The sequence below is a fragment of the Diadema antillarum genome, unplaced genomic scaffold (assembly GCF_040938485.1).
Source record: "Diadema antillarum isolate AM-2024a unplaced genomic scaffold, OU_Dant_1.0 scf00000069, whole genome shotgun sequence".
NCBI lineage: Eukaryota > Metazoa > Echinodermata > Echinoidea > Diadematoida > Diadematidae > Diadema > Diadema antillarum.
In genome coordinates this window covers 1323997-1337500 of record NW_027270958.1, presented here as the reverse complement: position 1 = coordinate 1337500, position 13504 = coordinate 1323997, and the positions used below count along the sequence as shown (strand labels likewise).

General features: G+C 36.3%; 1 protein-coding gene across 1 annotated transcript; it reads left to right on the top strand.

Moving 5' to 3' along the window:
* The first annotated feature begins 6108 nt into the window (after window positions 1-6108).
* Window positions 6109-12764, top strand: LOC139716737 (thialysine N-epsilon-acetyltransferase-like). Its single transcript, XM_071628268.1, has 4 exons — window positions 6109-6226; window positions 8742-8909; window positions 10827-10867; window positions 12552-12764. Exons 1-4 carry the CDS (start codon window positions 6109-6111, stop codon window positions 12762-12764), a joined length of 540 nt encoding a protein of 179 aa, XP_071484369.1.
* The last annotated feature ends 740 nt before the right edge of the window (window positions 12765-13504 follow it).

Here is a 13504-nt window from a genome sequence, read left to right as displayed (position 1 = left end):
AGCAGGAGTTGAGAGAAAGAAAGGAAAAGAAAAAGAGACCACACTCATTATTCATCAAGTCAAGAGGGCAGGGACTACAAAGATAACTGAATGTGCAGGACATGATGTAGGGCCTACCAGAAACTACAACGTAAAGTATTGCAAACACAAAATATATCTTGAAATAAAGTAGAACCAAACCAGCAGGTGTGCAAAAACTGCAGGGAAATAGGCCTATAAGAAAAATAACTTCTACAAGAAAATGATTCTTCCATAAGATAATAACTTCATGGCCTTATGTCTGCAAGTTACCGGTCGTGATGATAGGGATGCAAAATGAAATGACCATTCCCCCCCCCCCCCACACACACAAACCAAGCTGATAAAACTTTAGTGTATCTCAGTGGAGGATCCAGAGGGGGCGTAACCGACGCACGCCCCCTCCCTTCATTTTCATTAAAACAAGAGAAATAAAAAAAAGAAACTGAAATGAAACCCGGAAGTGTCACCAGAAATATTAGTCGTGTTCCCCCCCCCCCTTTCCAGAATTCCTGGATCTGCCCCTGTATCTAACACAAGATCAGAGGGCAATAAAACAAGAGTTCACAATATAGGCCTGAATCCTAACCATATAGAGCGTAAGGATGGGTGAATTTTACAGTTGCAGAGCATATCAAAAGCAGACTTATGCAATTCCACCATTCCTATTTGGAAATAATGAATTTACTGTATCCAACTTTCCCATTTCCCATTTGCTTTGATTTTAGAGATACATCTTACTCGGTTTTTTTTTTTTCATGCCATTGGATATGAGGGCACTTAGCAACTGGTCCTGTGGGACGTGCACTGGCGAATGTGTATTAGTGTATAATAAACTGTAAAAGAGGTATAGACATATACAATAGTCTCTTGTACCCAATCATTTAGTTATTTGCAAGTGCTGAAATTAGCGTCATGCAAATCAAAGACGTGGAAAATAAGAAAACAAATCCAACTAAACATCCACCAATACATCCAACTATTACTAATTTCCAAACTTCTTCAGTCCCAATGTATTGCAGGAGACTGACAGCTAATAACAGGGTAATTTTTAGCGTTTCCCACATTTTCATGCACTGTATAAAACTGCATTGTGTGTGTTGATACGAAAAATTGAAAAATTAGCATTTATACACGTTTATGTATATTACATTGAATCAGTTCCCGTTTCTTGTCTGGGCAGAAGTGCATCAATCCTGCTGTGTTATAATTTCCTATTTTTCCCTCTCCATCACGAGTAATTTATGGAATGTGTGACCTATATAGTTTGTATGATGTCTGAAACTGTGAGGTTGTATTGCAAGTGGCTCTCAATTTGTTTTTCACATCAGATTGACATAATTAACAGCCTGTAACTCATAATAATGCCCGCTTGAATTGTTTTTAAGAGCATCTGCTTGATTCCACACGAGCGGAGGATTAATTAGCTGTCTTTCTGCTATTGTCTCGTGTGAAACATTATACGGTTGGTGCACTATACACTCCAACAACCTCCACGTTAATGACATCCGTCGTCTGCTTATACATCTCTCACGAAGCGAGACTTTTCTTTTGTTTTCTTTTCTATTCCCAGCTAACAAATAAGTTTAGTAGGAAGCATTAAAATCATTCGCTCATGAACGTACTGTTTACATTTCCCAACACGATGTTTTTAAAGTTGGAATTTTTATGTATACTTTCTGCCTGCGAATAAATCACCAACGACTTTTCCACACAATACATGTTTTGGTTCATATATAATTATCTTAATCGCCTGAGTGATTCATGCTCATCATCTTTCTCGCACTCGAACGCTGAAAATAAAATTATGTTTAAAAGATTGCAACCACTAGAATGATTTGCCCCTTGAAACGACTCGGACTAATGAAAAATGTCTTCAAATGTAAAGTAAAGTCAATCGTATCAAATGAATTTTCTTACATATATAATAATAACAGTTATCATCATCATCATCATCATCATCATCATCATCATCAGGTCCCGTGGAGACATGTATACATTGTGCTATATTCTGATAATGAACTTTAATAATAATGCAGTGAGTTAACTAAAAATTCACCACCCGCCCTATCTATTTTTTTTTTATTTTTTATTTTTTTTTTGGGGGGGGGGGAGTGGTTTAGATTATATACTACTGTATTGGTGTCATTGGAATAGACAGAAGAGTTTGTTTGATTACAAGATATACCACATGTTGTCACGTGTTGTGTTATGTCAAGGTGGAGCAGTAATAATAATAATAGTCAGTTCTTAGAAACACATAATGCCATAAGATTAATGAAACAAAATCTATCACATATTTCTCTATTCAAACATGTAATAAACAATTGTCAAAAAGGTGAGTTTTTAACACAGATTTGAATTTATCAAAATCTGTAAATGCATCTTACACTGAGAGGGAGATTATTCCATAATGAAGGTGCCATTTTTCCAAAAGACCTATCACCATATGTCTTAGATTTGACACTTATTTCAGAGAAGAGATTTTTTGATTTTGAGCGCAGATTACGACCAGGATGATATGGCTTGATGAGTTCACTGAGATATGCAGGGGCATTTCCATGAAAACATTTGAATACAAGTGATTTGACCCTTGAAACGACTCGGACTAATGAAAAATGTCTTCAAAAACACGTACAGACTAACGGTTTGCTAGTGCATTACAATGTAATGAACATTATTTTTTTTCTTTCCCCGAGGACATTGTGGAGAGCACTTTATAACGATGCCATGTTCAGTTTACCTAAAGACTGCATCTAAACAGAGGTGGAGCAACTTTTTCTTGTTTATCATTATCATTATTATCAACTTTATCATTACCATTATTATTATTATTATTATTATCATTATTATTATTATTATTATTATTAGTATTAGTAGTAGTAGTAGTAGTAGTAGTAGTAGTTGTAGTATAGGCGAAGTATTTTCATTATTATTAATGGGGGATGGGCTGTGGGACGGCGGTTTTGTGTGTGGGGGTGTGGGTGTGTGCATATTCATTTTTTTTTTCTCGTTTCTTTGTCATCTTTTTTGTACCCTTTTATACTCCTTTCCCGAAAAATGGGGAAGTATGCAGATATGATTCTGACAAAACACACACACACACACACACACACACACACACACACCACAGAAACCATCGACAAACAAATAGGGCACAGTGGTAGCATTTTTCCTGTGAGCTGTTTTCCCCTTCTATTCTTTGTTTTTAAGCAGACTTGAACTTGTGACCTAAGGCTGTGTATCTCGATCGTGTCCACTACGTGTGAAGTCAATCATAATATGACGCAACACCAGGATAAATCATAAAACAAAGCAGTGCTTGTTAACAGAACTGACCAGAGATCATCAGAGGCTATCGCACGTACGGATAGATATTGTAACACAGGCAGCTGCCGTTGCATTCACACTTGGTGACGAAGAACTCTAAACAAATTACAGTTGTAGTTGGCAAACTACAGCTGAACAACGCGTCCCCCTGTCGGAATTTCGGTCGCTACCACGAATGTCATTGTCAGATCTTGTTCTGGCGTTTTGTGATATTGTGTCAAAATATACTGTCTCTCAATCTTTTAGGAGTTGTTATCTTCTGAAACATAATCATTCCTATTCCCTTTAGGCTTAAGCCCCCCCCCCCCCAAAAAAAAAAGAAAATAGTAATAATAATCTGCCTTTCATGTTTCTGAATTGATCAAATTATATTTTTCTTGTTATAATTCATTTTACTGTTGGGTCTCTCTGTATAACTTATTAAAGTAGCAATTCAATCTTAAAGTCCCTTCTTCAAGTGCTAGTATCTTCGCACGCCCAGCAACCGATGAGTGCAGCCGAATAGAGCAGGTCATCACGTCACTCAGCGACCGGTAAGTAAGTCTGTCTTAGTTTTATTACATTCTGTTTCATTCAACTTTTTCATGCGAGAGAGCGTAGCGTGTACAAAAACAACAGCAACAACAACAACAACAACAACATCAACAACAATAAATAAACAAAACCAAAACACTTTGAGACTTTTTCTTTATTGTGAAGAAGACAGAAACTAGATATTCTGGCATACATTAGTCAGTATCAGAAAATCATATTCGTCAGTTGCCCAAACGGGTGCACGTCACGAGACCGACACCCACGAGTCATACAGCCCTTGAAGAGTCATACAGCTCACAAGTCATACAGCCCATAAGATATACAGCTCACGAGTCATACAGCCAATCAGTTCGACACTAAGCCAACAAGGCCCACGAGACCGACACACTATACACGCCGTGTTGTATCTGTCGAACTCGTGGGCTGTTTTTACCTAGTGTCGAACTCATGGGCTTTATTTGCCTAGTGTCGAACTCATGGGCTGTATGACTAGTGAGCTGTATGACTCATGGACCTGTTTTCAATGTCGAACTCGTGGGCTGTATGACTCGTGGGTGTCGGTCTACTGGGATGACCCCGCCCAAACATGTATCGACATTTTCACATGGGAGTCGAAGGGGACGATGGATGGCTAAAAGGGGAGGGGTGGCTAAAGACCCCAGCATCCCTCCTCCTGATATATATCCGCCTACGTATAGTTAGTTTATTTCACATTGTAAATTGAACATATCCTCGGATCGTATTATTGTCCAGATTTCTGTATCAACTTTTTAAATGTCAGAAATGACGGTAAATGTACGGTATATTAATTGCAATAAAATGAGTAACTGAATAGACAAATAGATGAATAACATCTTTGTAATATTAACCACTAACATTATTTACCTCGGTCATTTTTTTACCCCTGAAATGATCACCTCCGACATTTTTACTTCTGAAATTTTGACCACTAATATATTTTCACCTGGCACCATTGAATTACGATGTCTCTACCAGCATATGTCTGAAGATCAATGGTAACAAACACTTGCTGCATCATCATCGATTATTCATTTTAGCATTGTCTTTCTAAGATATCTGTCCTGATCGACATTTGCCCGTCAGAGGGATCTAAACAGAACATAGATAATTTTTGAAAATGTTTTTTAATGATTTCTCCTATATACCTAATTCTTCTAAATGATAATAATGTATCTTACTGTTATAAGAAGGCAACTGAATTAGAAAACGTCTAAGGAGAGAATATCAATCATTCAACTATATATAGACGTTATTTCCGGACAACAAAGATTTCAATAATTGCAAGAGATTTGCATCATTTATGCATTATCTGTATAATTTGAGCACAACCCAGTCAAGAATACGATAATAGGGAGCTTTAGATTTTAGACGCGCGGACGTTCAAAGGGAAAAAAAAAAACATGATCTGAGCGTGCGCAGTAGCGCGGGTCAAGTTGACGCACGCTACTGCGCACGCTCAGATCATGTTTTTTCCCTCTGAACGTCCGCCCGTCTAAAATCTAAAGCTCCCTAATATTGAGGTTATTTGGATTAAACTTCTCATGCATTCCCTACTTGGTATTTCAGCAGACGTCCATTCAACATCGAAAGTAAATTATTTCCATCTTTCACCAATTCTCCTTGATCCACATAGGGAACATAATACACTGCCGTAGACCCATGCCAGCTCTGGTAATTTCTTTCAAGAGCTATGTTTGTGTATTCATTCATTCATTCATCATTCATGTTTTATTTTCATTTCCGAACAATATACATGGGTAATACAAACGTCAAAATGGTGGTATTTTCTTGTAACATAATGTCACATAATCAGCAGAAATACATCTTGTTTTATTAAGGACTTGATGGAAATAGAAAATGAGGGGCTGCTGAAAAGCGAACTTGTATAGTGCAGTCCCCTCACTTAATATTCTCGTTACATTACTATACAATACATTTATACAAAGCTTACAAAACTTCAATACATGTACCTAACAAATTAATCAGTGCAAGTATATTTTTCATTACATCGATGGTTAAGTGAGGCATACGCATAATGTACATACGAGTTCTTAGAGCCTTTGTTTTACTGTGTGATCCTCTGATTATTTCACTCTCTTGATTATATCTTTCACTGCAGTCCAAAGGTTTTACAGCAACTATTTGATAGTACCGTACCTCAAATCCCAGACTTCATTGTAATTCAGCAGCAGTTATTCAATGAGCATGGCATCGTATATCATCAGAAAAGCTGGGCCAGACGATTGTGAGGCTGTCGTGCCACTGATCAATGAGCTAGCTGCCTATTTACGTATGCAGGACGAGGTTGAGATGACAGCAGACAGTAAGACCATTTTTTAACCCTTCACACTAAAAAATAAAGGTTCAGATTTGCAACCTATTTGACCCTATAGCAGCACCCTGGGGTGCACAATGGCACCTTTTATTGTGCAAGTATAAGAAAATAAAATCTCTTAATGTTTATATTCGTACTTACAAAGATGCAGACATATCCATCAGAAAGTAAGTTTGATCATACGAGTAAAACCTCGGTACTCGTGGTCCAAATTTTCAATTCACAATGTATTAATGTTTATGGTGCATGTTTACACCCTTGATGAGCACAAAACTGAGGGTGCAAATTTGCACCCCTGCAGGTTCAAAATTCCGCGTATTGCACCTCTACGAGTGCAAATTGCTTATTGGGTGAAAAGTTGCACCCTATATAGTGGCTGTATAGCGACAGTTTTGGGGTTCAAATTTGAACCCGTATTTCTTAGTGTGTTCCTGTACCAATGAGTCTCATGTGCACAAATTTCACACACAAACCAATTGACAGTAAAGTATGTGGCATAAAAAATAAACCAATTATACCTGATATTTTAAAATTGGTTATAAAACATCGTAAAGGATATTCACATATTTATGCTGTTTTGTTAAAGAATAGAAATCATGTATATCAATGTAAAAGATTTTTAAAATGGCGACAACTGATACAACTTGAAGAAAAGAAATGGCAATCTTTTTCGTTGGCCCCGTTCAAGAGCACGGAGGATGTTAATTTACGATGGTTTCAGTTTAAAATACTTAATAGAATTTTGTATACAAATAAGATGTTGAATAGAATTGGACTAATTTGTTGAAAGAAAAGAATGTTCATTTTGTAATGTGTATGTTGAGACTTTAATACATTTTTTGAGTGAGTGTCAATATGTTGATAGATTGTGGGTTGAAGTATAACGAGAATGGATTAATGTCAACACGGGGTAAGAAATAACATTTACGACGGAAAATAAATCATTTGGTTTTGGGGGGTATTAACAATTCGGCATTGAATTGTATTGCCATGTTTGTGAGATATGAAATTTATGTTTGTAAAATTAAAAAAAAATGATACCTCGTTTTGATTTATGTAAATATAGTATAAGGGAATATTATGATAAAGAGAAATTTAATGCAAGAAATAATCATAAGTTGCAAGTGTTTCAGCAAAAATGGTGTCTCTTTAGACACCTTTTTTCTTGATGTATATTATATTGTATTGAATTCGAAAAAAGTATGATGTTATTTGAAATATGATGTATCACGTGTACGGATGAAAGAGAATAATAAATATCCCAGTGAGGGGAAAAAATAAAAAAGGTTAAGCAAATTTCAACATATTTTAATCCTGTCTGTGCCAGGGACTTTGGACAGTGTGTAAAAGTCTATAGATTGTTCTGTGCCAAGTAGCGCTCAAACATACAGAGGAATACACTTCATTAAACAACAAAACAAACAAACAAACAAACAAACAAACAAACAAAAACATATATAAAATCCCATACACAACATTTACCCAGTGAAATATTTTTCTTCAGATAATTTTATTTCCATATAGAGTCGTACAAAGTAATATGTGTATAACGCTTACATGAGTACAGAATTTTCAAAGGAACTTTGATCACAAAAGCTTTAAATTATACTCATATCAACTTTGTATTGATAAATGTGCAACTGTAGCTATTAAATTGCAAGTAGGCCTATATTATGTTGCTATCGTGAGGATTGTGAAAGAAGCATAATGCAAAACATACTTTCCATTTGTGTATGGACAAATGATCTTGAAAAATAGTAACTTTCATATTGTATTTTCTGAAAATGGCATTTAGCGTTGATGTAATGGACTTATGGCTTAACCGTCCAGGGGTTCCAAATAGGGAAGAGTTCTGTTTACCCAAATTTGAATCTCCATTCGAACCATTGCATTTTTATTGTGTTTACTATACTAGTATATGGACACTGATGTCGAGGGATGTGATCTTAAATACCCATGGCAAGTTGAAATGAATGGGGCACTCTACCACACGCTATAGTGCATGAGTATACAAGGTGCTCTCAGTTATGAGACGTTAGCATAATGGGATATTGCGGCAAGGACACGACATCAATGAGTATGTACCCTGGAAATTACTCTGAATGCAATGCATTGTGTACTAGTCCATAGTATTTCAGCTAATGCTCACGCTAAAATCCTTCCAAATGCATACATGTATTTTTCAATTCAATTCAGTTCAATTCAATTCAATTCAATCATAGTTTATTTCCAATCAATGAAAATCAAAAATAGTACAAAGTATATACATGTCATGAAATAATATTGTTCAAACATTTGCAAAAGATTCATGTAGTATCCGAGATGAATTATATAACAACATATATACATATATATATATATATATACAATAATTACGAGGAACAATACATATATACTTCGTGGGCTTTGTAAAACACATAGAAGTTAGGAGTATTCTTTAAGCGACAGTGCACGCATTATGAAATCGTGTCATTATTATTTCTTATTGTTGTGTGTGTTTCAGAGTTGAGGGGAGATGCATTCTGCGAGCATCCCTTTGTTCATATTCTGGTAGCCGAGAGCAGCATCACCAACGGAACCGTTGCCTACACATCATTTTCATATACTTACAGCAGCTGGAAAGGACGAACTGTCTACCTAGACGACCTTTATGTCACACCAAAGCATAGAGGTAATCATCGTGAGTTTCAGCTTTACCATAATGACATATTTGTCGAGATTTTTTTTTTAATAGGTACAGTCAAAACCTGCCGTAGTGGTCACCTGTCTGTAGCGACCATATGCCGTATGTCGCCATTGAAGAATGAATACCCCAGAGAGGGAAGACATGTTTAAGATCTTGTGTGTAGCGGCCACCTGTCTAAAACAACAAGCGGCCATCATTTTTTTTTTAGATTCCATGGTAGATTTGAATCTATACAGCCGAGTGAATAATTCCAGTGTTCTTCTTCCTGCTCTATACTTCGGGGGCGCGGTAACAGCTGGCATTGTTTTGCTCACTTCCTTGGAAATGGATGGTAGATCATTCTTCTATTGTTCGTATGTGTTTTTCCTCTTCCAAATACTTCCCCGTCTCTTCTGAGGACCCAGATGTTAACTTTTTTTTTAATTGTCTAAATCACATTATTACACTACACAGGCAACATTACCATGATACCAACTGTTAATTCGCATGCAGCATATGTCTTTGTTCTCCTCATCTGAATTTGGGAGGAATTTGCTATATCCCGGAGTATTTTTGTCTTTTCTTTTTGTTTTCTACATTTCGTCCTACCATGCTTTGCATCCGTGCTCCTTATCTTGATCTTTACGCTCGGTTTCAATATTGGAACCTACGGTTAACTAGGTTGCACTTAAGTATAGGTTCCATATCGTATTTCGTTGGCACTTAATAGATTCAAACTTTGATAGATTGACCACCATGTTATATGATAACGTGTGCAATATTCTATTGCTTATCTTAGCTGGACATCATGTATCACTTTGTTTTGTTATATTTGATGTATTTTTCATCATAATAAAAGTGCTATTGAAATCGCTCTGGTCTCCACATGGTCCCCAGTTTCAAGCAGAAGTGCTAACTATAATAGGTCAAAAAACAAACAACAAAACAAAACAAAACAAACAAACAAACAAACAAACAAACAAACTACACTTTCGTTTTTGTAGATATCTGTGCCATATGACAATTTGTTTTGTAATACTCTGAATAATGAACAATAATGTGATTCAACCCTGCATGGTGGTTTATATCATTTGGTTCAGCCCTTGCCAAAAAGGGGCATCATTCCAGAATGCTGTGTGATAGGCCTACAAGGAAGTGGTTGAGAAGTTATGCATTAATAGGGATTTTTACACAATGAAGTAGACACCTTCATAAAAATCGAATACTCTTTCAAGCAATAGATTTGTGAAAAAAAATAGCAGAATTGGAGTCGGGCAACACTTTACCGCATAACTCATTGCGTACAGTATTATGTGGAAACCTCAACAAGGTCATCTTTAGTTGCAAGGAATGTAATGCCAATAGCATTCCAAAGTGGTTACGGTATAGTATTGCAATAAAAGTGTAAACTTTGCACTTGGGTGAGTAAGGTCAATAGCCGAGCTGTATCTTCTATTTTTACAAATAGTAAGACAAATAGTAGTGAATTAACGATTTCTTTTAATGTCTAAATCATTCCTTCATTATTAAATTTTGTGAATTGAGTGAAATATTCTGGTCTGGAAAATACTCCTTAGTAATAGTTTCTCATTTCTGAATTTCTCTGATAAAGGCAGTTTAAATCTGCTTCGTCTAATTTTGAAGCAAATATGAACACAGCTTGATTTCATCCAAATTTCAAAGCCAGTTTACTCAAAAAGTGTTAATATGATTGTTTGATTTTTTTTTTGGCCATTTCTGTGGAAGGCTATTATTTTGAAGTCAATCCGTACAACATCACAGGAAAGCATAAAGAGTCTAGAAGAATATATACAAATGCCAAAATCAGCGAATTGATATCCGCGGATATCAGACTTCATTGATATTGACGGTCAGACGTATATTATGATGCAAAAGTATCATTCTTCTTTCTTCTTTTTTCAGGAGCAGGTCTTGGAACATCCCTCATGCAGGCAGTTGCAAAGGTAAAAGTCCACAGATGCCTCTAAGCATTAAATACTGCATGCTTAATATGATAATATTGACTGACTTTGAGTGGATATGAATATGATATTGGTTGAAATATAGATGGAGCTAATATGATTATGTAATTTTTCTCGAAATGGCCAGTCAAAATAATTATCATCACCCATATCAGATATCTTGAGCACATAACGGAAATTTATAAAATGTACACTTTGCGGAACAAGCCCAATTTCTCGTTTTCCCCATGCGGCGGCAGCTCGTGCTTTTAACTACATGCACATCAGAGGCATGAATGCGGTACATATTTTTATGGAGCTACGAATATAATAGCTCCATGGGCACATTAATCTGTGAACACAGTCACACGCCCACACAGAAAGCAACTGAGATTGCATGCTGTTTTTGAAAGTTGCCGTGTCACGATTAGAAGTTTTTATCAACGGCAAACTTTTATCTGACTTTCATCACCCTCCCTCCCCCCCCCCTCCTCCCCCCCCCCCCCCCCCCCCTCAGTTTTGGATTACCAGCTCGGATGTCTGATACGGGTATACTCTCGTGATGTCAGATAATACCACTTGTACTGTGGATGGCTCGAAATGTCTTTGTATTTGCAATCGCATACTTTAAATCTTGTGTATCAGCAAAAAAACAAAATATGCCAAAATAACATTGTGCAAAAGAAATACCACTTTGAGTCATTTGTCACTCAACCTGAAGAGGCCATGCCAACTATCAAATTATTGGTTGTTTGTTGATATATTATAGACTTTCGCATTCATTTCTTTTAAATGATATTTTCTTTCACATTTGAATTTTGTGATTGAATAAGAAAATAGAGTAGGAATAGATATCCAGACTACAATATTGCTGAATTGAACTGAAGAGCTTTGCATTTAGACATTCACAGTGGTATGGTTCTGTGAAGTTGATTTGTGTTTTCAAATACTGGCTATTCATGAGACATAATTAGTGTTTGATGCTTTAATAATGACAGATACTAATATTGTAACTATTCATGTGATTTAAGCAGCAGTTTCCTGTTCCAATCGAATTCTCAAAATGAATCTTTTGATTAAAATCATATTTTCATGGCATTATTCTTGATTTTTTTTCATTTTCATGGCATTATTTCATTTTCATGGCATTTTCATGGCATTATTCTTGAGTTTTTGATATAAGGAGTGAGCACATACCACTGAATGGGATAACGTTTAAAGGGGAAATCCAGTCCAAATATAAGTTAGTCTGATAAAAAAAGAGTAAAATCTTACGAGTCAACGGTAAAAATTTTACTGAAATCGGATGAAAAATAAGGAAGTTATGACATTTTTAAGTTTTGCTAATTTCTGCAAAACAGTTCTTGAACAGCTAGTGGATATGAATATGCAAAGGCAAGTTGGCAAGTTGTGAAGGGATGACATGCTCACCATGCCATCATTTGAATATTCGTACTGACCGTTCAAGAACTGTTTCCTGAAAAAAAAACCTTCAAAATGTCATAACTTCCTTATTTTTCATCCGATTTCAGTCAAATTTTTACCGTTGAACTCGTAAGGTTTCACTCTTTCTTTATCAGACTAACTCATATTTGGACCCCCTTTAAGTCTTTGAGGAATTTCGATATTTGTTGTATTGAAATACCTGTCCATGCAAACTGTCTTCCATTTTGCCATCTGATGTAAGACTGCAGTGGCACAAGGGTGTACTCGCATGAACTGGATCGTCTTTGCCTGGAACGAGCGACCGAGGGCGCTATATACCAGACTTGGAGGGGAAAATCTGACAGAGAAGGAGGAGTGGCACAACATCACACTCTTTAAAGAACAGTTACATAACTTTGCTCACAATCACGTGGTCAAGGTTGGCGAAAATACCAAGTTAGACGTACGCTTGTGACGTCCTCTGAAAATATCTTTGTGCGTAACTGAGTGGTATAGGCCTATAGGCTTTTTTAGCCTATGGGCTTTTTAGCAGTCCCATCCATTTCTGACTTTATTTTTTTTCTTTGTTACGTATCAGTTATAGTTTGCCCATGCATTTCTTTATTCAAAAGTATATGTTTTCTCTCATTGCAAACAAATGACGTGCATTCAAATTTCATTTGAATATGCAGAAGTCACATTGTACTATACTTTGTTTATGTGCAAATTTTCATATTGTATATTTACGTCGCAAATGAAATAAAATGAAATGAATGGATACCAGAAATTAGTAGCGTTCGTGAAATCTTCGCGAATTTCACGAGGAGCGAGGATTCACAAAAATAAAATGCATGCGAAAGGTTTTGTCCACACAATGCGTTGAATGCCGACGGCAATTCGCAAAAGTTTCATGCCGCAAAAAGGGCCGTCGACTCCATATTCACGAAAGATCCACACCGCTATATATTGCTTCTGGTTTTCATATACAGCTGTAGGCCGATTAATAGTGCCGTTTCATCTGCTTGGAAGCAAAAAGGGCACTGAGATGCCAAGAAAAGTGTTCTAAATACAACGCCATGTCATTAACATGATGACACAACCCTTCCAGTATACCCTTCCATAGCAGAAAGTCTGTATTAGCCAGGGCAATCTTTAAACTTAGCTTATTAATAAACATGCCAAGCTTTTTCATTCAAATTCGACTTAGATTAACTT